The 27,505-nt window shown below is 44.2% G+C and overlaps 1 protein-coding gene across 8 annotated transcripts in view; it reads right to left on the bottom strand.

The window, feature by feature from the left end:
• ARID1B (AT-rich interaction domain 1B) overlaps positions 1-23,531 on the bottom strand; it is a 429,234-nt gene extending 405,703 nt beyond the window's left edge. For all 8 annotated transcript variants that reach the window (XM_025294982.3, XM_025294980.3, XM_025294976.3 and 5 more), the window contains exon 1: positions 21,672-23,531. In XM_025294982.3, the coding sequence (XP_025150767.3) occupies positions 21,672-23,516 (1,845 nt within the window). In that variant the 5' untranslated portion in view covers positions 23,517-23,531. The remainder of the gene's footprint in view (positions 1-21,671) is intronic.
• Positions 23,532-27,505: the final 3,974 nt, after the last annotated feature.

Here is a 27,505-nt window from a genome sequence, read left to right on the forward strand (position 1 = left end):
CCATGATTTAAACACTTCACTATCTTTCAGTACAAGTATTATTATCCAAACTAAATCCTAAATCCTAAAAAGGGTATTATTCTGAGTACAACAACGCACAGCAAATGAATTGAGTACACAGGCATCGAGAACCACTGACAGACTTCACTCATCATCAAGCTTTCAGAGACACAAAAAATTTATTTTTGCTTCATCTCATGATGATGTGAAGCAAAATGTTTGCAAACAGGAAGTTTATTCCTTCTAATCCATAGCCTATAGGACTTCTTAACGATTCCTCCTAGCAACACTATAATCTAACCCTCTCAGAAGAGCCATGACTTTTCTGACACAGATTTAGGCCCTCTAGTGAAGACAAGCTGCAAGAAATCGGATAGGAGAAAAGGAGAAAGGTGCCATTTACACATTTATCTGCCCGACTCACACCTTCAGTAGAGCATCAGCAGCCAGTTAAACATTCGGTACTGTGATAATTCTGTCTCCATCCTTTTGACAATTTGCTTCACGCCTCATTTGCTATGAAGAGTTAAAACATTTCAGTCAACCTTGAGAAAGCAATTCGATTTTTTTCCACAGCAAAACGCACAACCTATTTCAACTACCTGGCCACTGGTTAAAGTTCAAAACTGTGACATAGACAGAAATCAAGTACTTCCCTTCAAACACTGCAGAAAACAAAAAAAATACTAAGCAGTCTTACATTTATTTGCAGAGGACATAGAACAAAATCAAATCAAAATGCCCCTCACAGAGAGAATGGAGACATGTATATGTATGGCTGAGTCCCTAATGCTGTCTTCCTGAAACTATCCCATTGTTAATCGGCTAGACTTCAACATAAAATTAAAAGTTTTTTTTTTAAAAGCCCCCCACGTGCTCGGGTCCAAACAGCAACAACACCTTTCCTGTTAAACAGTGGACAACACAGAAGCCCTCCCCGTCCTCTCTTCCTCAGGCAACTTGGCAGAAACCTGGGCAGAACACTCCAAAACAGACAAAGAAATTCTTTCTTATACTGTTCCACTGGATTTTTTTCATTATTTCTTAAATTGTGGATCATCAGAATACATCTGTACTGCTGATAACAAAGACAGTTTTGAAAATGATTATTCAGGATCCTATTTATAGCCATCCAAAAATTCAAGAGGCTTAAGTTTTGTACTTACTAACAGCAGTGCATACGATCATGTGTTTCAATTGTTTGAAAAACTACGAGAGACAACCAGTTTCTGGAGCAGCACTGTCCAATAAAACTTTCTGCAACAATGGCGAAGTTCTAGTCTATGCTGTATTTGTGCTTTTAAGCATTTAAACTGTCATTAGTCCAACTGCAGAACTGAATTTTTTATTTTATTTAATTTTAATTTGAATAGCCACATATGGCTACTGGCTACCAAACTGGACAGAGCAGCTCTAGAGAGTATTTTTAATGATAAAAAGGCTGTCTGCTGGAAAAAAGATGCTTCAGTCATGCTATGTGCCCTGATGCTGAGTTTTCTCTTTTGGAAAGGGGAATGGTAAAGAAAACTCAAACAAGTATAAAGGTCCGTCTAGTCAAGGCTATGGTTTTTCCAGTGGTCATGTATGGATGTGAGAGTTAGATCATAAAGAAGGTTGAGCACCAAAAGAATTGATGCTTTTGCACTGTGGTGCTGGAGAAGACACTTGAGAGTCCCTTGGACTGCAAGGAGATCCAACCAGTCCATTCTAAAGGAGATCAGTCCTGAGTGTTCATAGGAAGGACCGATGCTGAAGCTGAAACTCCAATACTTTGGCCACCTGATGCGAAGAGATGATTCATTAGAAAAGACCCTGATGCTGGGAAAGATTGAATGCAGAAGAAGGGACAACAGAGGATGAGATGGCTGGATGGCATCACCCACTCGATTGACGTGAGTTTGAGCAAGCTCCGGGAGGTGATAATGGACAGGGAAGCCTGGCGTGCTGCAGTCCATGGGGTCACAAAGAGTCAGATGTGACTGAGCGACTGAACAACAATAAAGATCCCCTTCATGTTCTCATCAAAGAAGAAATACACTTTAGTTCAAATCTGCTTCCTAACGGGGAGACATGTGTGCCACAGGCAAAGGGGGAAGTCCCGGTCGAGGACACCAAGAAGAAGAACACGAGACCTCCCGTTTCACCTATTCACTGTGTGACTTCTTGGAAGATTCTATTTTCTCTCTCTCTCTAACCAAATGATACCCATCTGTGGAAAGGAGCTATCTTTCTTCATCAACTTTTCAATATCCTCATAGAATATCAAATGATGTGATTGCAACAAGCAAGAAAAAAAAATGCCAACTATAATGACGGCTTCCACAATATAAATTCAGGCCACTCACCCAAATCTACTCATGCTAATAACTGCTGAGTGTAAATACAGACAGCACAGGATCTGAGAAGGCAGAGCAGACAGATGCTTGGGTCCATGCTGTGACTGTGCCATTTCTAGACTGGGCCTTTGTTTGCTCATCTGTAAAATGGGTATGACACAATAGCACTGAATTCATAGATAAATCACATATGGTTCTTAGCACAGTGCTTGACATCTTGTACTGTTCAACAAAGTATATATTACAAATTACTCAATACCTAATATTTTAGTAATACAGAAAAGCAAATGAGGTTCCCTTTGAGGTTTTTACCTCAGGAGGGACTCTGACCTATAGTCTGTAATAGTGAAGAGGGGATGGGTATGTGAGCTATAATTTAAAGAATGGTGTCACTGTAAGTATACGGCAGAGGACACATACCTGTCTTTCATTAACAATTTTGGTATCAGATAAACTTATACACACAGGGCAAACTGTTCCAGAATTTTTAGTGGCCAATCCTGAGACGCCAGATCTCAAATGCCAAGATTTCAGAGGGCATAATGAGAAAACGTTTAACAACGGACACTCCTACTGACCACTGCCTTTGCCTAAGATTATCGCTGAAGCCAGAGCTAGCTTCCCAGATGAAACCATCTGCGTCTTAAGTCTCTCCACTCATTAAAGACAGCTCCATCAGACCAGCTGACTTACATCTCGTGTTCACAAGCCAGCTTACCAAGGGTCTCAGGAGCTCTCAAGGATTAAGATCTCACCCAACAACGTGCAGCCCTCAAAAGGCAAACACCGAGTCCTGCCAACGGGGCTGCAGCGGGCACTGGGGACGCGGGAAGCGGGTGAGTCCTCCTATGCCCGGCAGAGCTGTGCCCAGTGTCCCGGGAGGAGGAGAAGAGCAAGGGACATTAGGGAGGAGCACCCAGCACTGGCCTGGGCACAAAGACGGCAGCACAGAAATGGGACATTTCTACCCTGCTTTCAAGTTAGGTTTTGGCGGGTTTGTTGTTTTTTTTAAACAAACACAATAACCCCACTGCTCCTCCAACCATCCCAAAGCCTCCTTCCCCTTTCCTATTTGCTCCTCGGCCTCCCGCCTGCTCTCCCACAGGTCACCAACAAAAAAATGACCTGGATGCCAGCTCCTTTTCTTCCCCACCCGTCCCGCGATGCTCGCCACAGCTGTGCCCGCCTCTCTCCGGGAAGCCTCTGTCCTCCATGGCCTCTGTGGAGCCTGCTCCACCGCTTCCATCTCCCTGCACAGCTCTGGGGTTGCCTCCCTCTCACTCCTCAACACTAGTGCTCCCCCACAGTCCCTCAGCCACCCTCTCCTTACACTCGTGCTCCCAACAGCACTCACGAACCCCTCTCTCAGCTGACACCCCTCACCGCATTTATATTCCAGGCCCTATCACCCTCCTCTACTCCAGATCCCTGTTTTCTCTCTGCCTACGACCATCTCCATTTAGCTGTTTGGAACACATCTCAAACCCAACATGTCCAAAACCACAGCCTGTTACTAAATATACAGGATGATTCAAAAGCAACTGAACACCTTCAAAAAGTTACCAGACCATGTGATTTCTCCCTGTGGAGTCAGATCCAGACGCTGGGTTTGCACCGCCTCTTCCTCCCAGCTTGGAGGAAATGAAGATAGCGCTGGGTCTGCCCCAGGCCACTTCATCCACTGATGGTGAAAACGCTGTGCGATCACTGTCCTGGGACACAGGGGTGCATACCGAGCCATTTTTAAGAGACTACAGAGGCAGCCACGATGGCTCCTTTACAAACTGATGTACAGATATTCTTACATAGCCTTATTACCACAAAAATGCTCAATTCTTTTGCCCTCCCCTGGGCTGCTCTTCATCCTACTCTAAAGAGTTACCACCCTGCTGTAGATGAGTGGTTCTGCTATCTCTGGGATTACATTTCGCTGGAAGACAGACCCTATGGAAGCAGGGCTTGGGTTTTATTCACTGCTTATTGCTAGCACCTAACACATCTGTCACACAGCGGATGCAGGTGTGCAACGGGTATCAGTATCTAGAGAGAGACCCTGATGCTGGGAAAGAGCGAGGGCAGGAGGAGAAAGAGATGACAGAGGATGAGATGGCTGGATGGCATCACCAACTCTATGGACATGAGTTTGAGCAAGCTCCGGGAGTTGGCGATGGACAGGGAGGCCTGGCGTGCTGCAGTCCATGGGGTCACAGAGTAGCACACGACTGAGCGACTGAACCATGACAACAATCTGCTGATGAGTCGAGCAAGCGCCTAAAGCAGCACAGGAGCTGCCGCTCGTGTCAAAGCTTCCGCCTGCTCCAGCCCTGGATGCCCACTCTTTCCGCGGGGTCTTCGGGGTTTGGAGAGTATCCCTCGCAATGTCCCCACCCCACAGACTCACCGCCTCTCCTACAGATTAGGGTCTGAGGCTCTCAGAGACACCAAGGCCTGTAAGGTTTGACCCGCTTCTCCCTGAGTCCCTCAGAAGGTCCAAGGGACCAGCCAGCACCGCCAGTCTCCTCCCTGTGTCCTGGCAGGATGCATGGCCGCTCACCTGTCGGCCTCCACGGGTGCTCGCTTCACACGGCTCCCCACGCTGCATGACTAACTTCTCCGCTTTGTCCTTTTACCGTGGCCAAAGGAAAGTTACCTCGGGGAACCCAGTAACTATCGCCTGTGCCTGAAATCAAGGCGGTAATGGCCTTACTCTTCTCTGGCAGAGTCAAGTTCACTAGCATTCTGACAGTTATTTTCTTAGGGCTTTCTCAGCTGTTATAGAATGTTAAGACTGCATGTTGAAAACTCCAGAACTAGATGAATGATACATTGCTACAGAAATTCTCTGAAAGGATGAGGACAGACAGACAGGTGTCCACTTTCTGGGCAAAAGATACCTCACGTCGTAATGAGCAAGATGAAAATGCAGATGCGCCCACCCCTTGAGAAGCGTGAAGAACCGAACAAAATTAAAGGTCCAGTCTTAGAGAAAAGGACGCGCCTGTGACATATGGCAACAAGGTTAAAAAAGCACATTACGGGTTTTGTTTTGGTCTTTTCTTTCTGTTTTAGTTTTTCCTTTCTGTGCGTGCCTACCAATAGGCTGTTAATTCATTTGCTTGAGGTGGGTTAGGTACAGTCAGCGTTAACTTCAAAAACTATAAATCCATGAATATTGTAGTAGTGATATATTACTATAAATGATAAAACAAAATAAAATATCATTAGAAAATAGGAAACAAGAGACAGGAAACCTTTCATTTAATTCTAAGCTAAAAACAGCATTATGGAGGTATGTCATTTGGAAATACTCTCAGCCTCAGGTTTAGGAGCAAGTGAGAGGTGAGGAAAACACAAGCTGAAAACCCAGGAAACAGACATGCACAGCCAGGACTGTGATCTTTCCTAATTCTCAAACACTCTGCTGCTGCTGCTAAGTCGCTTCAGTTGTGTCCGACTCTGTGCGACCCCACAGACGGCAGCCCACCAGGCTCCCCCATCCCTGGGATTCTCCAGGCAAGAACACTGGAGTGGGTTAACACTCTGCAGCCACTGGTTAAGTGAAATTCCACGTACATCAGTTGTCTAAAAGAAGGTCTGAGCCAAACTTATTTTTCTCCAAAGCTGTGAGATTTGGCTTTATTGACAGATTTTAAAAGAGAGAAACACGTGGTGACATGAAAGGGAAGTTCCCCAGTACTGCACCTTACCATCAGATGTAGCTAGCAAGAGAAAGGCTGAAAAGGCCTCAGGACCCATCGCAACATCCTGGCCAGCCTAGAAGTTCCTCGACCGAGTACGTAACTGAAACGAGGAACCTGCCTGGGTCCAGTGATGGGGTGCTCTTTACAGCTTCCCAGCATCAGTGACTCCAGCTCCAGAATGGCTACGTGGCAAGAGCAAGAACAGAAATAATCATGACTCTGTGTCATGATACAACCTCACCAAAGAATTAGAGGATTTTTCTGCCTTATATTTATTAACTATACATCAACACCCCGATGAATTTAAGATATGCTCATCTGGGAGTTTGTCTTATAACTGCCCCCACCACAGGAGCTCACTCTGGGCACATAATGCCATTCCGTTGTAAAGACTTTTTCCCTCTAGAATCCTCTCCTCCAGCTGCCTCTGCTGTCCCTTTTCTCCAGTCTCCTGGGCCCTGTTTGTCACGTGTCCTCTCAACATTCTTAGACTTACAGATTTCTAGACTCCTAACACCAAGGGACCCTGAGATGCTGTCCAGTACATTCCTCTATTCTCTTATCCAAATCTATTTATTAAGCACATATTAGTAGACACTGTTCTCTACTCGGGTCCATCGCCTCCCTGCCCCATCCTTCAGTTATAGTCACATGTGAACAACCCCAGACAGAAGAGAATCTGTGCTCCGCTTTAAATGTCAACAGACCATTTCAAAGCCTCCCTCGAAGACTCAACTTAAAGCAGTGACCCAGATCATGGGACAGAGCTTCCCCCAACAGGCGGATGTAAATTAATGTTCAGTGACACCATCAGAAAAATCCAATAGCCATCACATGCCCTTGGACCGGCCTCCTTCCTCTCCTTTGTCTGGTATGACCCTGGGGCCAAAAATCACTAAAAGCTCCTCAATTATAAGAAGGAAATTCTACACATCTTAATGATGATGCCGTCTGTTTAAACTTTACCTCTAGCTTGTTGATGACCTGTGGGTTGCAGAAACATGGGTGTACAGGCCATTCCACAGACTAAGAGCCGGTGAATCCTGGGAGAGGGGCCTGGGGACCTTGTCCACCTCCCTGGGCAAAATATGACCGAAAACCAGGTTTGAGAACCTCTCCTTCACTTGAGAGAATGTAGGCTCTAGCATCAGACAAAACTTGGGTATTGAAGAAACTTCTTTTTTTTTTTTACGTTTGAATAGAAAATTTATTATTTTCATTTTCCAAGTGTTTTTTCTATTGGGGGGGAAAAAAGAAATCTTAAGGACAGTTGTCACTTGCTGCCAAATTGAGGGTAGACTTTCTATAGTGTTTCAGTCGCTAAGTCACATCCAACTCTTGAGATCCCATGGACTGTAGCCTGCCAGGCTCCCCTGTCCAGGCAAGAATACTAGAGAGGGTTTCCATTTTCTTCTCCATGAAGAAACTTCTTAATTCTACCAGTTTACTTGTCTATGAAACAGGAAGACTGGGAGGATTGCAATTACTCTATGCAACCTGCTTGGCACACAGAGGAGGTGTTCAAACACAGCAGTGATCTTATTAGCTCACTATTACTTAACTCTTTTAAAAATCTTTCTCTGAATCTGCATGTCTCTATTTGGGAGGCCGAGAGTGGAAAGCAGAGTGTTTGTAAGAGCTTTGCCAATCATGCCTGACAGGAATGAGAAGCTGATTTCATATGTCCCCACGATACAGTCTTACACAGGCCACCCTTTTTTTAAAAAAAAAAAAAAAAAAAAAAGGAGAAATCACTCAAGATTTGGCTGCAGAACTCACTGGCACCTTGTCATTTTTCCTGCTTCGCAGGAGCCCAGCAGGCCACTCCCCAGGAAGGCTACTCGTACTGGTCCACGCCTCAGTCACGTGGCTGCCCTGCTCCTCCTCACCTCCACCCTTGCATCAACCTGATCCTGTGGGCGCACGTGCTTCTCCATCTTCCCAACTGCACATCAAGGTGTGGTTAAGACACAAGTCCTGCCATCATCCACGGACCATCCCTCCCGATGTCTGCCATGTTAACAAAAATCCATGAAAGGCCCCATATCCTGCATGATCACGACCAGGCACTTTTCCCAATTTTTTTGTTTAGTCCTCGTTTGGAAAAGAAGCAAGACTTCCTCAAGTTACAGGATAATTTTCCTTCCATCTTAGTCTACTGTGTCCATGAAGCGTATTCTCCACACAGATGTCCTCTTCTGCACCCCATGGAGAGAGCTGGGTATCAACAACGCCTCCCACGGAGCCCATAACAGATGCTCTGACCCATAACATTTCACAGGCTCTAATGAACACAGGAAAGGCTGGGCTCTGAAAGTCACACAAAAGCACTCATACATTTCACACTGCCCTCATCATCCCCTCCTTCTCCTAAGAAACTTGCTGGAGTATCACTTCAGATGCAGGATTCTTCTAAGAGCTTTCCTTCTCAATACCCTATCACATCAACCCAATCAAGTGTAGTGACTATTATTTACACTGAATCTGACTTTAATGTCAAGTATGCTTACTAACAGAGCAAAGGTAAACATTCTTTAAATCTAGGTTTGTCTAATAAAAAACCCCAAATTCACTGTTCGTTACTTGCATTCATCATAAAACTGAGGAAGGACTCTCACGTGAGTAAAGCTATATCTATGACTATTGATTCATTTCAAACTTCTGTAATACAAAGAAACATGCTGATTCCTCCAGACACAGGCGATACATTCCAGTGACTTCTACTTTTCAGAGACTCAGCTAAATTAAATATATTTAAGCCCATGCTTGCCTACAAAATTAAAATTAATTCTCAACTAGTATTAAGGAATACACAAAAATTCAAAAAAAGGTTTCAAAAATTTAGGTTGGAAGAGAAAGAGTCAAGTCAAAACTAATTAGAAATGCCCATAATGACCATTTCCTTTTTTAAAAGGGCATTGTTCCAAAACTCCCACGTTCATTTCCCTCTCTCTGTGTATGTACTGCTTTTCGGATCCTTCACATCAGCACATTATCCACACCACAGACAGTTTCACGCTAGACAAGGAGGTAAGCCTGCCTGCCTCCCTGTGTTATCTGTCCACGTTCCATTTGAATCCAATTTCCTTGCATTACCTCTGCCCAGGTCAGGGATGAATGGCTGTCACATTCCCAGTGGAATAAAAAGAAAAACCCTTTCTTCCTGAGGCAGCAAGTTTCAATTCACAGAGCACATGGCTAATCTACATATGTGAAGGTCATGGCACTTCAGTCAAAGAGGTTAAGAATGGAACAGCTCACGTAAGGGGTTGTCTTAAACATCTTGGCATGATGCCCAACAAGTAAGAATGTTGAAAAGCAATAGATAGCTTCTGGCAGCAGCAAGGGGAAAAATATTTTGATCATGTGATGCGGTACACACTACCTCGTTTACTGCATGTGTGAAACTTTGAAGTCCCTAAAAAATACCACACATGCAAATCAAACCCAGATTTCAGCTTTACCGGGTGAGCCAGGCTAGTACATCTCCCTCTTCACAAGATGCATTTATGTGAAATTTCTAGACACATGGACAGTAAAACTCACCACATTGGATGACCAGTTGGCTCAAATAGCTGATTACAAAATTTTTTTTTGCATTAGTTTTTCAAAAAACCATAAAACATCAAGAAAAGGTATTTACACTGAGAAAGCACATTCCTTCAAGTTATCCGAATATAACTGTCTTAAATAAAATCCATCTTCTCCCTCCATTCTTCTCTCTCTCTTCACTAATAATAGAGCAGCATGGAAAATTACAGGATTTTCATACCCAGTAAAAGACAAAACACAAAATTGCTTTTTATGTTCTATTTTCACTAATGAATCGTTGAATACAAGTGAAACTTTTAAAATGCTCACACGTCTGACAGATATCTCAGGCGAGGAAGAAGGACCAAGTCCTGCCACACACACTGGGTACCAGGTGAGAAACCAAGGGGAACAGCCAAGCGGTCCACGAAGCACACCTCTGCCCACCAGCAGGCAGGCTGGTTGGCACGGCCTCCCGGAGCTATGTCTATCCAGCCTCAGGAAGTGGAAGGGAGTTGGCACCCAGAGTAGGGGAAGGGAAGGGTTTCACACACCACAATCTTGTAACAAACATGACGACCATTTTTTTTTTAACTTTTCAACAGTTAAACTACTTGTTTAAAACCCAGAGAAAATTAATCGGAAGCAAAAGATCCATTTCACCAACTTGCAAATTGTCTGCCTACCACCAAATTACCTTCAACTCAAAATTTAGACTGCTTATGAGGCCAGTCTATAAACAGTATAATTCAATCCATATTTCTAGTCAAATTGAATAGTAAGTAAAATAAAAATATCCCACAAGCTACGTTTATTTACTTTACTTGCTGATGTTCATTTAGCAATCTAAGAATACTCCTGTATGCTAAACAATGAACACCATGATGTGTAACTATTTTCCCATATTCTCTGGATATCTTTTTAACTAATACAGTGTCCCTACACCAACGTCATTAAAGGTTTGTTGATGGTGGTCAAATTCAATGTTCTAATTACTAACCTTTCGAATTTCTTTTTCCTTACCAGGAAACATATGACTGCAAAATACAGGGGAAACTACAGGAGACATTTTAGAAATGTGATCAACTGCCTCATAACCTTTCCTAAACTCCTGGCAAGGTAATGACATACAGGGCAATAAGAAACTGACACTGTCTGGGTTAGAAATAAGCTTCAAATATTAACCTATTTGTTCCAAGAGGAAAGACCAATAGGCTGTTAAACTGACTAATACAAAATCACATTTAGCTCATTTCAGTTCCTTATCATGCATCCCTACCCTTGCCAGGCAGTATACCAGTGTATCCTCAAATCAACTTCTCCCAAGAATTCCATGACTAAGAATTCTTTCCCATCTCTTTGAAATGAAGAAGCTACAAACCTTAGAGAGATGAAGTGACTTGCTCAGGGTCACACAGGTAGTAAATGCCCAGCCTTCAGGTTCTCCAACCTGCACTCCTTTGGTTCTGCCCCTTGCTTTCATCCCCACACCTCTTCACGTGGTCAACTTCTGATCCTCAAATGGATCTTAGCTTACGAGACCTACTGTACAGCAGAGCTTTCCTGCTCAGACCCCACGCCAAGCTGGTCTGCGAGGTACCCCTCTAACAGCTCAGCTCGCCCCACCTAAACCTGCACACTGCATTGTGCAGCATGCCTACCTGTCTTTGGTCTCTGCTAAAGGCCAAGACTTCTCAAAGGATCCAACGCACAGCCAAGGACCCAGTAGGCCCTGCAAAAGCAGCAGCCCGGCTCCAGGCCTCACTACACTGACACAAATCGATAGTCCCAAAGCCCCAGCATTTTGAAGGCTGTTCAGGGAAGGTCAATGAACTGAATTTTAAATCCTTCACGGTATTGATATTATAAAGTCGTTTCTTTAGCAGAAAAAAAATCACTGCATGATACCCAAAATACCATCCAAACTAAGCTCACTTTCTCATCAGCGTCACAGCACCTAAGAACCACCTCCCAGCGTACTGACCTTCCACATCAAATAGCAAAATATATAACAACACACTCAACAGGAAATTTTCCGTTTGGATACATTATCATCTACTCTTCAAATAAGATGATGCACTCTGACAGATATAGTCTTTCTGCAGAGAACTGCAGAAGAATAATGTAGCCATTCATTTTAATTTCCACTTCGTAAGACACCAGGGGTTTCTGATAATTCACCAGGGAAAATTACAGATCATATGTTATATTTACTCTTTGTATCTTAAGCACCAAGTGGTGCTTGTTAAGTATTTGTTCATAATAGAATTAAATTTTGTCCCTGGTACTTTTAAAAATCTCAGCATAAAAAAGAAAAATTGCTCTTCTCTGCATATTTGAGGGAGTCCCTTGGCATTCTCAGATTTTACGTTCCCGGTTTTGACTCTTTGAGGGCAGTCCTAAACTTCCATGATATGTAAATTATAATCTGGCTAAGGACCAAATCTGAACCGTACAGAAGTGAAGCTGAAGCAGATACAGAAGCAAGTTACTTAACTAATGAGAGACCAAGGCTTACCACTCAGAACGTCAGAGAAGCTAATTTTAAATTTTTAAAACTTTGTTCCTTTGCAAAAAAGTACTTCCGCTAGAGAGAGAGTCTTTTCTGCAGACCATTAAAGTGGAAAGGCCTAAGAGGCAGAAGAAAAAGAAGTGACTCCTGGCCAGAGAACAGAATTTCCTAATACATACGAAGAATATTGAAGGGGTCAGTGGTGTGGTCTAAAGGCGTCGGTCTCCCCTGGGCTCTACCGGCAAACCAAAAGCAGTTTCATGTAACCGTTTACAAGAGTCCAATCAGCACATAACTACATTTTGTGAGGGAAATTACTCTGGAATTCACAAAATCTGTATATTTGCACTGGGCTCAGTTGATATTCTCTGAACATGTCTGGGATCTAGTGTAGTTTAATAAGATATTCAGTGGTGCATAACTGATTAGGCAGTATATTCTTTTAAAAACATTTCAAAGCATCACAGGGTTTTACAGCTGGAAGGGACTAGGGGTCATTAACTGATGGAGGCAGAGGCTTGTCCTCAACCGCACCCTGAAGTGCAGCAGGGCTAGGCAGAGAACAAGATCGCGGGCCCCCTTTTCTACAGCCGAGGGTAGACAAGATGCTACAGGACTGATGGCTATGCTCTCAGCGGTCACCCCGCCTAGCAGGCCACAGTGCAAGAAGGAAAACTGAGTCCTGTCAGATCTCCGAGAAAACGAGCACTGAAGCCTCCAGAAGAATTCAAGGTCTGACCAACTCCAAGCCCGTGACCCTTCCCTTACATCAGGACAGCTTGTGATACATTTATATTCTCATAAACCCTCATCATCACAAGAAACAAACTAATATTCAAACATATCAGTTCCCTCAGAATTTGGCCCGTAAGAAAGATACTTGCTCAGCAGTGGCCATGTTTTCCCTTTCTGTTTCCAAAGTCAGTAATAATTCACTGGGTGAAGCGAATTTATTATTAAAAAAAAAAAATACGATCAGTAATTTACTCGCATGCATAAATATATGGCCCCTGAATCTTAAAATCTGTTAAAATTTCAGAAATTATATGCCAAATTTCTGAAATTAAAATTTCAAATATAATTTGGCATATAGACAAATTCTAGACAAATTTCAGAATTACCAACAATTTCCAAAAATTAGACTCTGAAGTATTATGAGCGGTTTCACTTCTGAGATGCTCATCACAAAAAGAAACAGGAGATACTATGAATTCTGAAACATCCTCCACTAACCATCAATGCTTTGCTTTCTGAGGTTTATTTCAGTACCCAGAAGCAGTAGCTGAATTTACTCCTCAGCCAGCATACATTATCTAAACAGTTACCAAAAATACTCTAGCCATCTAAGTATCTTCCTAAATCTGAGCAGACTGTTTTAACTTTTTTGCCCAAGAGCCCATATAATGTAGAAAACTGAGAAAAAGAAGAACCTCTCTATGTAAATTTCAAAGTGATCCTCTTCTTCTTCTAGTTATTATTCTCTGTAGTGGATCGCTATTTTGCTCTGGCACCAAGCCAACAACTGATTGGTAGAAATGGAAGAGTCACTAGCCCACATCGTCTCTATCACAACAATCTACAATTATTTGTTTTGCCAAAATCCACTCCCACGCCCAAAAAAGGCAGGCCAACAGACTGCTGACCCACATGGTTGCTCTTTGCACACTGTTTAAATGAGCCGGTTCTAAGTCAACGAGATGCCAAAACTACCAAGGCCAGGTATGGTGGGAGCAGGCTCTGGCAGGATGTCTCTGGCCTAAGCTGCACACAGGAGCAGGAGTGAGCCCCACGGCCTGGCTACCCACTGCGGCTGGCACATGGCTGATTAAGAAAGTGGGTGAAATAAATATTTCCCAGTTGATAGTATAGAGTATGTATTTACCTGCCGTACACCTCACAGCATACACAAATGCTAAATGTTTACACCTTGAGAAGTAATTGTTGCTGCCGGTATGAGCTCTTAAACCACAGCTCATTTTCTCTGTGCCCTCTGGAGAATCTGGGGTTAAAGTACATCACTGATCGTATAAAGATGTGACCACATATCAGCATCAACAGTAACCGAAACATAATGCCAATATTTTACACGCACAGAGCCTGTTCATGAGAAAGACTAACCAGGGCCCAAGAAATATCCCTTTGCAGCTGCCTCGAACATTTCATCAAAAGGCCAATCGTCTTAATTTAGAAATTTTTCCACCTACAAAGACTTTCTGCAGTTTTGCGGAGGATGATAAAACCATGAGGAGGGATGCACAAACCTGGGGCACAGAACACTGAAAGCGCGCACGTGGTTTGGTGGCTTGCTCTGGGTTAGGGAGTGAGATGCCTTAAAACATAAAATACGCTTTTTAAAAAATTATCATTATAAGTGATCTCCACTAATAACAGAAAGATAAAACCAGTAATTTTAAAAAGAGGCTAAAAATGCAAAAGATGAAGAGAAATAAGGGGATAAGAGAAATAAATGATCATGCTAACAGTTTATTTCCATATCCTAATATCTAACAAAGTCCCAGATTTCTCCCAACAAAGTACCTCAAACCTTTAAACAGAAAGGCTTCGAAAAGTTGCTTTTCAGCTTTTAATACCATAATTGACAATGAAACAACTAACCTACACAATGCACATCTCCAAACTGACAAAAACCGGGACAATTACGCTAAAGTTAGAATTAGAAGCAATGGACTAAAAACAAACCAAAAACACCATTACTGTTCCTTGGAGGGAGGATTTACTCATAAACTATGAAGTAGCAAGATTAATGGTTATAAAAATAAGCTTATTTTATTTACATGTTAATAGCTAACAATTTTAAATTTTGACAAGGGAAGAAAAATATTTATTCATTTTTATTTGGGAGGATGAAAATATCCTGGAAATAGATGGAGCAATGGTTGCACAGCAATGTGAATGTACTTAATGCCACTGAACTGTACCCTAAAGTGGTAAATTTTATGTAATGTACATTCTGCCACAACCAAAAAATACACACATATATAGCTTTTTTAGCATCCCATATTTAGAAAAATAAAGTGGTCTAGAATTTTCTCCTGGATTTCATCAAATATAGCTTCCCTTCTAGAGTCACTTAATAAGGAATAACTTCTCTGATTCTCAAATTTCATCTTTTATCAAGGCCCAAGGAGACAGGGAAGTGCATCTTAACAGAATGGAGGTAACAGAGGCCAAACCTACTCCATACTTCAGTTCAAAAGGACTGCCTTGCTGTGATAGATCTACTCCAGATTTTGCTGCCATCCTACCAAAAATAAGAGATTCTATGGATAGATGAGATATGCTTAAGATTTTACGGCTTTAGTCTCTTTCCTAGCAATGAATATCAATCAAGAAACAGATCAATTTCATCATTAGTTCACCTACTGAACTCCACAGCCTTCTCATATCCTTCTTCTTGTTGTTCAGTCGCCCAGTCATGTCCTACTCTTTGTAACCCCATGGACTGCAGCACGACATGCCTCCCTGTCCCTCAACATCTCCTGAAGTTTGCCCAAGTTCATGTCCATTGCATTGGTGATGCCATCCAGCCATCCCATCCTCTGACGCCCCCTTCTCCTTCTGCCCTCAATCTTTCCTTGCATCAGGGACTCTTCCGGTGAACCAGCTGTTCATATCAGATGACCAAAACACTGGAGTTTCAGCTTCAGCATCAGTCCTTTCAACGAGTATTCAGGGTTGATTTCCCTTAAGACTGACTAATTTGACCTCCTTGCTGTCCAAGGGACTCTCAGGAGTCCTCTCCAACACCACAGTTTGAAGGCATCAATTCTTTGGCGCTCCACCTTCCTTACCATCCAGCGCTCACAACAGGACGTGACCACTGGGAACGCCATGGCCTTGACTACACGGATGGACCTTTTTACCTTGGCATTGATCTACCCAGAAGTAGGTTTAAAAAACTGGTTACTGTATCCTATTCAACTAAGTAAATGTAAGGAAACAGTTTTCTTAGAATTACTCGGAGTTAAAGACTTTGAAAATAGAACATATTTGTTGAAAACCTCCTGTGAAAACACATATTTTACTTTGATAAACTCACTCACTCAGTTAGTGAGTTTAATTAGGGGTTTCCCTGGTGGCTCAGCTGGTAAAGAATCTGCCTACAATGCAGGAGACCAGGGTTCGATCCCTGGGTTGGGAAGATCTCCTGGAGAAGGGAAAAGCTACCCACTCCAGTATTCTGGCTGGGAGAATTACATGGACTGGATAGTCCATGGGGTCTCAAAGAGTCTGATAAGACTGAGCAACTTTCACTTCACGTCCCTCAATTAACATGAATTGTTACAACTACAGTATACTTATATCAACAATTTCATTCATTCCAGTGGCATATGACAAAATAAGTGGATGCTTAATAATATTTAGGTAATTATACCTAAGTCATTTTAGGCAAATTTCTAAGAGAAAAAGTCACCACCATATAAAAAACATTTTAGGTCAAAATTAATTCACTCAACCACTCAATTAAACCAAAAAAGGCCACTCAAGTCTTATATAAACAGCCTTCAAACTGGAAAAAGCAGTACTCTGTAACAGATCTACACCTACATAAACACGCCCCTGGTGGATGAGCAGTTTTGCCTGGTTGCCCCCACTCCACACCCCGGGAAACCAGGACTTGGGACTCCTCGGCCTCAAGCATGCACACAAAGCAAGAACGCAGCTCTCCTTTACACACCCACAGTGATCTCCTGATGAAGGAGACCCCTCTAAAAAGGCACGTGATGAAAACTACCCAATTCCCAAAAGGCCATGGACAGGGATATGGCCCTCAAGTAAAAAGAGGATTGTAAAATGTCATAAGTTTTTGTAATATCCATTTTGAAAATCTATATATTATCCCCAAAATTAATGGAACTTGAGTTTTATTAATACTCATTCTGAGCCTCCATGAATCTGTTGTTTTAAGAAACACACAACAGTTCTTTCAAACACAAATATTTAAGACTCAAATTTATGTATCTACACACAGCCCAAAATGAAAGTGACACAAGTGAAATACTAGTTCCTTTTCCTCAAATATGGATCAAAGCACACAGATCCATTAAGTGAGCAGTGTCAAGCTCCTGCAGAGAAGGAAGAAAAACCTCTCCACCTGGGAGAGGCAAAAAGCTAACAGTTTCCTATGCCAACATGCCCAAAATTTACATCTCCAAGTCAGTCTTCAAAATAAGTTGCAAAATTTTATAGAAACCACCGCCCCCCTCAAAAAAAATTTTTTTTAATGAAACTACTTTCTTGCTAGGAGAGAACAGGGTTAAATAAATGATCATATTTTTGGTTTGCCTGTCACACTGGTATTTATCTTAGGGAAATAAGTAAGTTCCTATTACATCAGAATTCTTTTTTTTTTTTTTTTCCAGATACACCCAGTTCCAAATTATAAAGTAATAAAGTCCATTCATATACACCTGAAAATTCAACCACCCTCTGTTATATCTGTTTTCTTTAAAATGTGTCTATTTCTAATAAAACTACCAAATGGGTTGTATATTAAGAGACTTCCTCTACACTATCTTACATTTTTTTAATCGGTTCTTAAGCCAGAATTAATATACTTTTATGCCAGAGTGAAGATGTTATTCTTACAGTTTTAATGAAAGAAAATGGTAGTTAGAGGGTAGTTCATTAGTACAAGTGTCTAGGTGTGATTTGGAATATTTCCATATCCACAACACAATTCAGATGCTTCTGATACAACATGACATGGGAAAAATGGAACGAGTATAAAAAGTTTTGCCAAAAATTCATTCCTGACTATAGATAAAAAAACAAAACCAAAGAAAAACGAGGGATTAGGGTTTCTTATTACAGATGCAAGGTAAGACTATGTTTTTCCCTGGAATATACATATTGATTTTGTGTTAATATAAACATAAATTTAAGTGACAGCTGTCTTACAGAGTAGTTGCCTTTAAAAAAAAAACAAACTGCAAAAGTACACAGAAATCAGGATCCCCAATGAAAACAATTTTAAGCCATGCACAATTTCATTTCAGATAACCCAGAAAAACAGAAAACGGTTGACATTTTTCATTGTATTTTCTTTGTTTTTTAAATGAACCACAGTTGCCAATTCCACCTTCTCTTAAAGATGGGGCAGCTGGCCAGTCATAGCTCAGCAAATGTATCAATTTAGTCCACAAATATTTCTTTACAAGATTTAACATATCATATAGGATAACACTGCCCTGAGCGGGAAAGTGGGAGAGTGTTATAATGTATCTTATACAAATTTTAAGGTAATCAGGAACCAGCCTGTAAGTCTGGTTACTTACAAACCTTACTGCTTTGAAATCAGCTAATCAGTTTTCTTTTAATGGTAAATAAGGCTTTTTTAAAATTATGTTGTATTATATTCTATAAAATTAAAGTTAAAATAACATTAATGAAATTCAGCACAAATATGGACATCACAAAATCTTAGTTATGTGAGCAGTCCTCAGTATTCCTTTTGAGATTGCTTTATCTGAATACTTTACCTCATAAAAACCCACTAAGTATATTGTAAAATGCCTTATTTCACTTTTAAAAAAGACCCTCCCATTACAATATACACACGTTTTGTTCTCAATTACAAAAACATTTGCCACCCAATGTAAACCATTCCTAAAATCAAAAATGAAACTAAACGTGTTAAAAGCCATGAGAAAATTTAATAGTATTTCATGACCTATAGTTATATAGTAATCTAATGTTTTGGACAAACAACTGGTCCTTAGTATAACTATCGTAACAAATACTAAAGAATAGCAGCCTTCCAAAAAGAAAAAATACCAAAAAAAGACACATTCCACATGTTATACGGTATAGTACCTACAAGAAATCAGTGAATCTAGGTCACACGCCCAGCATTTTTCTTCCCCCTTAAAAACAAAAAAGCTATTCCTAAGGGTCATACTGAGGACATAAAGGATTCACTCTCATTCCAAGAAAACAAAACACTTAAAATGACTGGTACCACTACGAAAAAATACCGGAAAGTAACACCGACCTGCATCTGCCTCTATCATCCTCGTTACTGGTTTACAGAGATGTGAATTCTAAACTGTCCCTTTAAAAGGAAGCTGACAAAGCAAATCTTTTCAAAATTAATTACATGGGTTTATTTACACAAAGTTTTCCTATGTTTTCACCTATCCGAATCAAAAAAATCAGAATCCCAAGTTTTCTATGAAGAATAGGAAAATGTATTATCATTAACAGTAAAACTCTACTAACTGAAGATTAGAAAGGAGTGGAATCCCAACGTCCTCAGCCTGGGATTCACATGATTCTCTGTTAAATTCAGTAGTGCACACATTCTGACAAGTCTCTCATCCAAAATACGGTTATTATTAAAATGCACCTTCCTAAAGTAAATGAGCTAAATAAAAACAGATATTACAGCCACCATTATTCCTTTTTAACATATTTTAATGTTAAAAAAGTTTAAAAAATTCTAATGTCCATGAAAGAAAAACTATTTGGAAGAAACCCAGCACAATTTGCATGTAATACAGTTTCCCTAAAACACTGTGTAAGCAGTTCAAATAAGGCTCATATAACCTAATCTAGCAAAATAATCAAGGGGGGAAAAAAGATTCCTGAGGCATTTGCTTCCAAATCAGAAGCAAATACAAAATAATTTTTTAAATTTCACAAGGTCCATTTCTTCCCTTTTAACTAATTGTTGTCTGCAAAAATTATTATACAGTTTCCCCACTTCATGTTTTCTTAAACATCACGTCCATTCTAACTGAAACCCCTCATACACTAACATCTAAAAATGTCACGTCCATTCTAACTGAAACCCCTCATACACTAACATCTAAAAACGATCAGAATTGTTAAAGCACAACTTACCAGAAATATAGTTTTAATCTTGTTATAAAGCTAATATTACTAAAATATACCACTGGCTATCAGAATCATGACATCTTTAATGTTACAAGTTTTAATTTTATATTAAACTACATGTGATGACATAATTCCAAATTTTTTCATGGTTTAATCCATAAAGGGTAATTTTATAAAAGCTTTCCAAATCCAGAAATTGGTAAAATTTTTGGTTTAATTCTTTTTCAATTGCCATATCCTCACCCTACAATTATAGTGAATGAGATATGCAATAGCCATGCTGAGACTGTCAAACAGCTGAATTTTCTAAGTGCCCAATACTGGACACCAGTGTGATGTTTTTAGGTATTTAATCCTCTTATTAGTAACTGTGATTCATAATAATTTAAGCTTTAAATAATGTTCCACCTTACATCTGCATGTAATAGAGCTCAGTTATTATTTGTGGCAAGAATTTTTGTGACTGTGCTGCTCAGCACTTCTATTTACATCAGCAGTGCTAAATGCCCAATGGTGAGAGGGGAGCCAATCAGATGGCAGATTAGATGTCAACTCAGAGGCAGCTGTCTGGAGACTATTACAGCCAGTTTACCTCCACAATTCAAATTCCAAACCTTGCAAAGGAGATCAAGCCAGTCTTTAGGCTCAGCCTCCGAGCGAGAAACAGCAAGAGTGCAGGACTCTTCCTAATAACGCTAAAGGACTTGGCGGGGGGGGGGACAGGAAATTAAAAATCCAAATAAATCTGATCCAAAAAGATCTATTTTCACTGGTCTGCTCCCTCCCTGGGTTCGCTGACTAAAAACGTACGCCTAACCCACGATCCAAATAAGTTCAGTTTAACCGGAATGTGTTCCTTTAACGCAGCCTATCCGTTGAAGGTGACTCCTTTCAAGCAGCCTGCAAGCCAAATAATGGATTTCCCCGGCTTATTCTTGGGAATGAATCGATATATTTTAGGGTCGTTTTCCTCCCCATCGTTGTAAAAGTGGGTACTCTTTTTGGCTACTAAACGCTCAAAACTCGATATCCGCGTCGAATATCGCCGAATGCCTGGGCACAACTACGAAACACACGCTCGGCTGCCACAAAGCTAACCTTTTTTTTTTTTTTTTTTTTCCTGCCTTCACCTTGTGAGCTATAAGAGGGAAAAACGCGGTGTGGCCTGAGGTAGGACAAAGTTCCTCATTCTTTCCTCAGTTCGAGCTCATGGTGGGCGCTACCCGAGAAGCGGGGGGCAGTTATTCCTCCTCAGACCCTACCGGCCCGGAGCGCCTATTTCTGTGGTAAAAATAAATAAATAAATAAAATAAAGCTGCCCGAACGGTCCCCGGCGCCCACACGGCTTCCCGGTGGCGCGGTCCCGGCCGCGCGGCTCGGCGCCCAGGGCGGGGGTGTCGAGGCGGGCGCTCGGCGACCGGCCACCGCGGCGCCCGTCCCGGGCCTCGGCGAGGAACCCCCTTTCCGCCCCCCGGGGCCCCGGGCCGCGCACTCCGACCCTGCGCGCCGCCGGGCCTCGGAGAGAGGCAGCCGCGAGTTAAAATGGCTTTGGGCGCCTCGCTCCCCCACCTCCCCACCGCCGCCTCACACACACACACCACCACCACCACCACCCCCCCACTAGGGCCGAAGACGCAGAAAAAGTAACGCGGAAAGAAAAGAAACTACAGGGCTCGCGGCGCGCGGCGAGGCCGCCGCGGCGGAAGCAGGCCCGGCCGGCGCGGGGGTTACCTGGGATCTGCCCATGGTCGGGCCGGGGGTGCCGGGGCTCATCGCCGGGTGGCTCCTTTGTTGCGCGGCCGCCCAGGCCGGGCTGGCAGCGGCGTACTGGGCGCCCATGTCCTTGCCCAAGCCCATGCCCGCGGCCGCCTGCTGGCCGCCCGCCGCCGCCCCCGCCGCCGCTGCTGCCGCCTGGGACTGGGGCTGCGACGGCGGCGGCGGCGGCGGCGGCGCGCTGGGGCTGCTGTAGTCCGGGTAGCTGCCGCCGTAGCTCCTCATCATGGGGCTGGGCGAGGTGAGCAGCTGGTTGAGGGTCGGGGTGGCCCCCGACGGGTGCTGGTTCTGCCCGGCGAAGCGCTGGAAGCCCCCCGTCGCCGCCGCCGCCGCTGCCGCCGCCGCCGCGCCGGCGGCCGCCTTGCTGAGGCTCGCGGCCCCGCCGCCCCCGGGGCCCATCATCATGCCGCCGCCCTGCTGCCGGGGGGAGCTCAGCACCCCGTACCCCGAGGACGAGCCCCCATAGCCGCCGCCGCCTCCTGCTGCTGCTGCTGCCGCCGCCGCCGCGGCCGCCGCCGCCACAGCTCCCGCTCCTCCTGCTCCTCCTCCTCCTCCTCCTCCTCCTCCGCTGCCTCCTCCTCCTCCTCCTCCTCCTCCACCGCCGCCGCCGCCGCCGCCGCCGCCCGCGCTGGGCCGGCTGTAGCCCGGATAATGGTTGTACTGGCTGTTGGGGTACCCTTCGTGGGAGTTCTGCAGGGGGTCCATGCTGTTGGGGGCTCCGGCGGCAGCTGAGGCGGAGTGCATCAGCCCCATCCCGGGGCTTTGTTGTCCGCCATGTTGATCAAAGCAAGGCCCAGCGCGGCCGCCGGGGCCGCCGCTAGCTGGGGCAGCGCTGCCATAGTAATTATTAAACTCCGAGACGGCCGCCGGGCCGCCGCCGCCTCCGCCACCCCCGGGCACGGCGACCGGCGGCGGCGGCTGCTGCTGCTGCTGCTGCTGCGCGCCCAGGGCGCCCAGGCCCGGCTGCTCGAACCGGCCGCCTGCCGGCTCCCCCATTTTGGGCGGCGCGTCGTCCTCGTCGCCCGGCTTGCTCAGCAGCGGCTGGCCCGGGGGGTCGGCCTGGCTGCCCGCAGCGGCACCGTCCTTGGCGCCTCCATGTTGCGGCTGCTCCATGTCGGCACCGGGCTGAGGCGTGCCGCCGCCCGCGCCGCCGAGGCTGTTGTTGTTGGAAATGGGATGTTGGTGCTGCTGCTGCTGCTGTGGTTGCTGCTGCTGCTGCTGGAACTGGTTTAGCTGCTGCTGTAGTGCGTGGTGGTGGAGGTGGTGGAGGTGGTGGGCATGGTGGTGGTGGTGGTGTTGGAGGTGGTGGGCATGGTGGTGGTGATGGTGGTGGTGGTGGTGGTGCTGCTGCTGGTGGGGCGCTGCGGCGGGGGCTTCGCCAACGGTTTTCAGTTTGTGGTTGGGGAGCAGCCCCGTCTCCATGGCCGAGCCCGGGCCCGACGAGGAGGAAGAGGAGGACGCCGCCGCCGCCGCGGCGGAGGAGGAGGAGGAGGAGGAGGACAGCGCGGCGGCGCTTCCACCCTCCGCCTCGGAGCCGCCGCTCTTGGCGCTGTTAGTGCTGGCGGCGACCGCGGCCGCGGCGCTCGCGTTATGGGCCATGTTCAGTTCGTGACGGGGGTGCAGGGGGTGGTGGTGCACATTACTCAGGCCGCTGCCGTCGCCGCCCCCCAGCATGGGTCCCGGTGCCGCCGCGCCGCGCGCCCCCGCCTCCAGGTCCCGGGCCCCGGGCGCCGGCCGCGGCCCCGGGGGCGCCCGCCGCCCGCCGCTGCCCGCCCGCGCTGCTGCTGCTGCCCGCGCGGCCATGAACGCCGCGGCGTGGCGAGGCCGGGGGGGTGGGGGGGGGGGCGGGAGGGGAGCGCGGGGGGAGACAATAAAACCCACTTTTTAGGCCGCGGCCCCTCCTGTGCGCATCCACACGCCCCGACGGGAATCGAGCGAGCCCCCTCCCCACTCCCCTCCCTCCACGGGCCCCGCGGGAGCCGAACCGGGAGTCTACGCCTTACGGTCTGGGCCTGTTCCCGCTGTGTGATTTCAGGGTGAAAGTTTTTAGTGCAGGTTTAAATGAAACTTTTTCTCTTTTTCCTCTCTACCCCGGATATGGGTAAAAATACACGACTGACTTGAGCCGCTCGGGCCCAGCATGGCTTGAGAGGGAGCCGGGCGAGCCCGAGCAACTATTATCCACTTCTCTCTGCTCGGGCGCACTCGCAAAACGCGGACTGGACTCAGCCCTGGGCCGCCGCGGCCCGCGGGCCCTGCGCCCTCCTGCCCACCCGGCCCGGGTGCAGCCTCGCGGGCACCGGCGGCCCCAGGCCGGGGAGCTCGGGTCGGGCCGCGCCGCTGGCGTCCGGAGCGCGGCGGGCGTGGGGCGACCAGAGGCTGCACTTTCCCCTCGTGCCTCCGTCGCCTTGCCAACCGGGCGTTCGCGTGTTTGTTTTCACGTCTAAAAGGCACGATACAAAGGTGGAAAACGAGTCTGACGAGCAGACAAAAGAGGGAGAGAAGGGCCGGGGAACAAAGTTGTCTGTTGGCCTCAAAGGTTACGAGGAGCCGACGGAGAAAGAAAATATTTGGGCAATCTGTGCAAAAGCACTGCCTCTCCCAACAGTTATGTAATTTTTCAGCATGTTAGCCTCTCTCCCTTGATTTCGGGCCATCAGTGTGATTCCCATAACTTCTTCAAACTGCAAAATTAGCAAAGAGTTTTAACTGAAGGTTAGCCTCATTCCAGGAGCTCTGTGCCCTGTACACAGCAGGTACTCAATACATGCTTATTACTGACTGCACCTGCCCCAAAGAAATGCCGATATAACTTTTTTTTTTTTAAGACAGTGTGTGTGTGCCTGCACGCTTCGTCCCTCAGTTCTGAGACTCTGCGACGCCATGGACTATAGCCCACCAGGCTCCTTTGTCCATGGGATTCTCCAGGCAAGGACACTGGAGTAGGTAGCCATTCCCTTCTCCAGGGGATCTTCCCGACTCGGGGATCGAACTGGTGTCTCCTGCGTTGCAGGCAGATTCTTTATGATCTGAGCCACCAGGGAAGCCCACGTAGGCTTTATTAATGAAAACACAAAAGTATTCCCAAAGGAGCATTTTCTCACAATGCACTTGCCTGTCTTCTCTCTGAAGGAAAGCCTTCAAATGTGTAGAGTGGTGTGTTATGCTCCCAACAACTTGCATGTGGAAATTTAACTATTGGTGCCATAATAGCAAAAGCTAAGGTTTATCTCATGTCTTCATAAATCTGTATGATGCCTTTCATCCTATTTTAGAGGTTATGTGCACAGTTAACCCTCTTGATATGAGTTCATTTCGAAGTAACATGAAACAAAACTAAAAGAAATGTTATATTTCATAAACATAAGATCAGTGATGATGTAAATCCATCAAATCTGATCTTGCAGCAAAAACGTTTCACACTTTTTCTTCAAATACTATCCATTGTTTTATCACTTTTTGATGTTTTAAATGTTTTTATTATTGTGAATCTGTCACCTAGTAACATCTTGAATATCTTCCAAAGCAGGACTTCTTAACCTAAACAATAGCTCAGTTGTACTAGTGTGGACTCAGTTTTCACAGAGAGAAAGCATCTGAAACCAGAGCTTTCAAGAAGTCCTGCTAGCTGAAATGATATATATGATTTTGGTAGAATGTAGCTTTCTAAAATCATCTACTTCTTCAGCTTTCCATAAAGGCTATTTTAGTTTATTTCAACTGCAGTGGTTATTTTTGTTTGCTTGACCAAGTGTAAATATGTTACTTGACTAAATAGAAAAGGATAGATGTGAAAAACTGGAGACTGATGGTGGAGGAGGGGAATCAGGTGCATACCCAAGATTCATTCTATATAGAATGTAGAAACAACAAATTGCAAATCTATGCAAACAACTGGAAAACAGGAGTTATATCATCAAGTGTAAGTGAGTAAGAGAAATGTAAGGTGAATTCATGCCAAATCATTCATCAGTTTTGGCCAAGAGAATACTACATCTTTGTCAGTGTGCCTCTTTTCATTTTCTCCTGGATTTTCTCCCTTTATATAGTCAAATACATACTAATTACATGATGATACCACATAAGTTGAATTTTTTAAGTTTTCATATGCAAATACAAATATATGTCTGTTTTGCGTATGTTTATACATATATTCTAAACTCAATTACATATTTATGCTTTTAGATATTTATAGTCCAACTAAATGTACACATATAGTCATGAAAATACATTTTTTCCAACTGATAAAATATATCAACATCAGTTCTTACAAGTGTAGCCATATTTTGTGGCTTATTTTCACAACTAATCCTAAAAAGGGAAAATGAGTCACCAAGTTCACCTCTGGCCCTTTTCTTAACACTTTTTTTCTATATAGAAAAATCATGAAACTTGAAAAAAAAAACTAGGTATATAGGTCGAAATCTCTTTTAATTCCTTTTGCTTCAGCAAGTGAACTAGAAGATTGGAACCAAGAGGCTATGAAATCGAGGCCCCCAGCACAATGAAGTCAGTCTGCTATAAAAGGCGACACATGCCAGCTTCTCCTCCCCAATGGCAGATGCCACACCCTAAAGCAGACAGAAGGCACTGCAGTCTGTGGGAGAAGCACAACACAAAGCCGGCAGGACTTGGTTTTACCGTCTCTTAAACCACAGAGAATGCTAAAATACCTTTTCAAAAGCGTCCCTGAAGGTAGTAGTGGGCTCCTCTTTATTCAACCTAGGCTTCTCAAACACACCTTCTTGAGAAAACAAAAGAAAAGCCTCTTAACAGTTTCATTTAAAAATCCAGGACTTAATAAACAAAATCGCAATTGTCAGGTCTGTTAGAAAGTCATGTAATAGGTTCACATTTCTCAAAAGCAAAGTCATGTAATAGTTTCAAAGAGCACGATTCGAACTGTAGATTATAGTTTCTGTTGTGTTAGTTGCCTCGATTATCCTATATGGAGATTCTACAGTAGTTTTCAAATGGAAAATAAAGTACTAGAAATGACCACATTCATTTTTCCTAATGAATTCTTTATTTTTACACCTCTTGCCTAAATTTCAAACCATAATGACAACTTTAATAAGTTACTCTAGCCACGAAGGAGCTGAGGAGGTGAAGGCCCAAAAGCTGCAGAGTGGGATTACCCTGCCTGCAGCCGACCTGACACCCACCGAATGCCCCCCACACACACGGTTAGCCAGAGGATTACCCAGCACTTTGTTAAACATTACTTTTTGGTTACAAAAATGGGGTTGGGTTTGGTGGGGTTTTTTAACATTATGAAAACCTGATACACCAATACGATTCCCTCTGAATAAGTTTTAGGGCACTGAATAAAAGGCTCTTCAAACCTGCCCACTTAAAGAGGATTGAGCCAGATGGTAGTTTAAGAATGCCACAGTTCTGTTCTCTCTGCCTCATCACACTGTTTGCTTTAAGATTAGTCCCCTTTTACTGTTCTGGTTATTTATTCAATAACTGAAACTATCACAATTCACTACCCACCATATTTCTCAGTGTTCTTTACATAGTTTGGAACCAATTTAGACTAAAGCCCTGTCAAAAGTTTTACAAATAAGAACTATTAAAGAATAAGGCTTTGGATACTTGCTTTCCTTTTAGATTTATGAGAAATGCTATGAATGGAGCTAATGGGATTTCCCTACTTATCTTGGTGAGGGACTTTAAAAAGCACTAAACAATTGTCCTTTTCACATCTCTGATTTAGATGTTAGCAGTGAATAACGGAGTAAATGCAAGATACGGGATACAGCATTTGACTTGAAACAACTATGCAA

This window comes from Bubalus bubalis, chromosome 10 (genome assembly GCF_019923935.1).
Source record: "Bubalus bubalis isolate 160015118507 breed Murrah chromosome 10, NDDB_SH_1, whole genome shotgun sequence".
Lineage (NCBI taxonomy): Eukaryota > Metazoa > Chordata > Mammalia > Artiodactyla > Bovidae > Bubalus > Bubalus bubalis.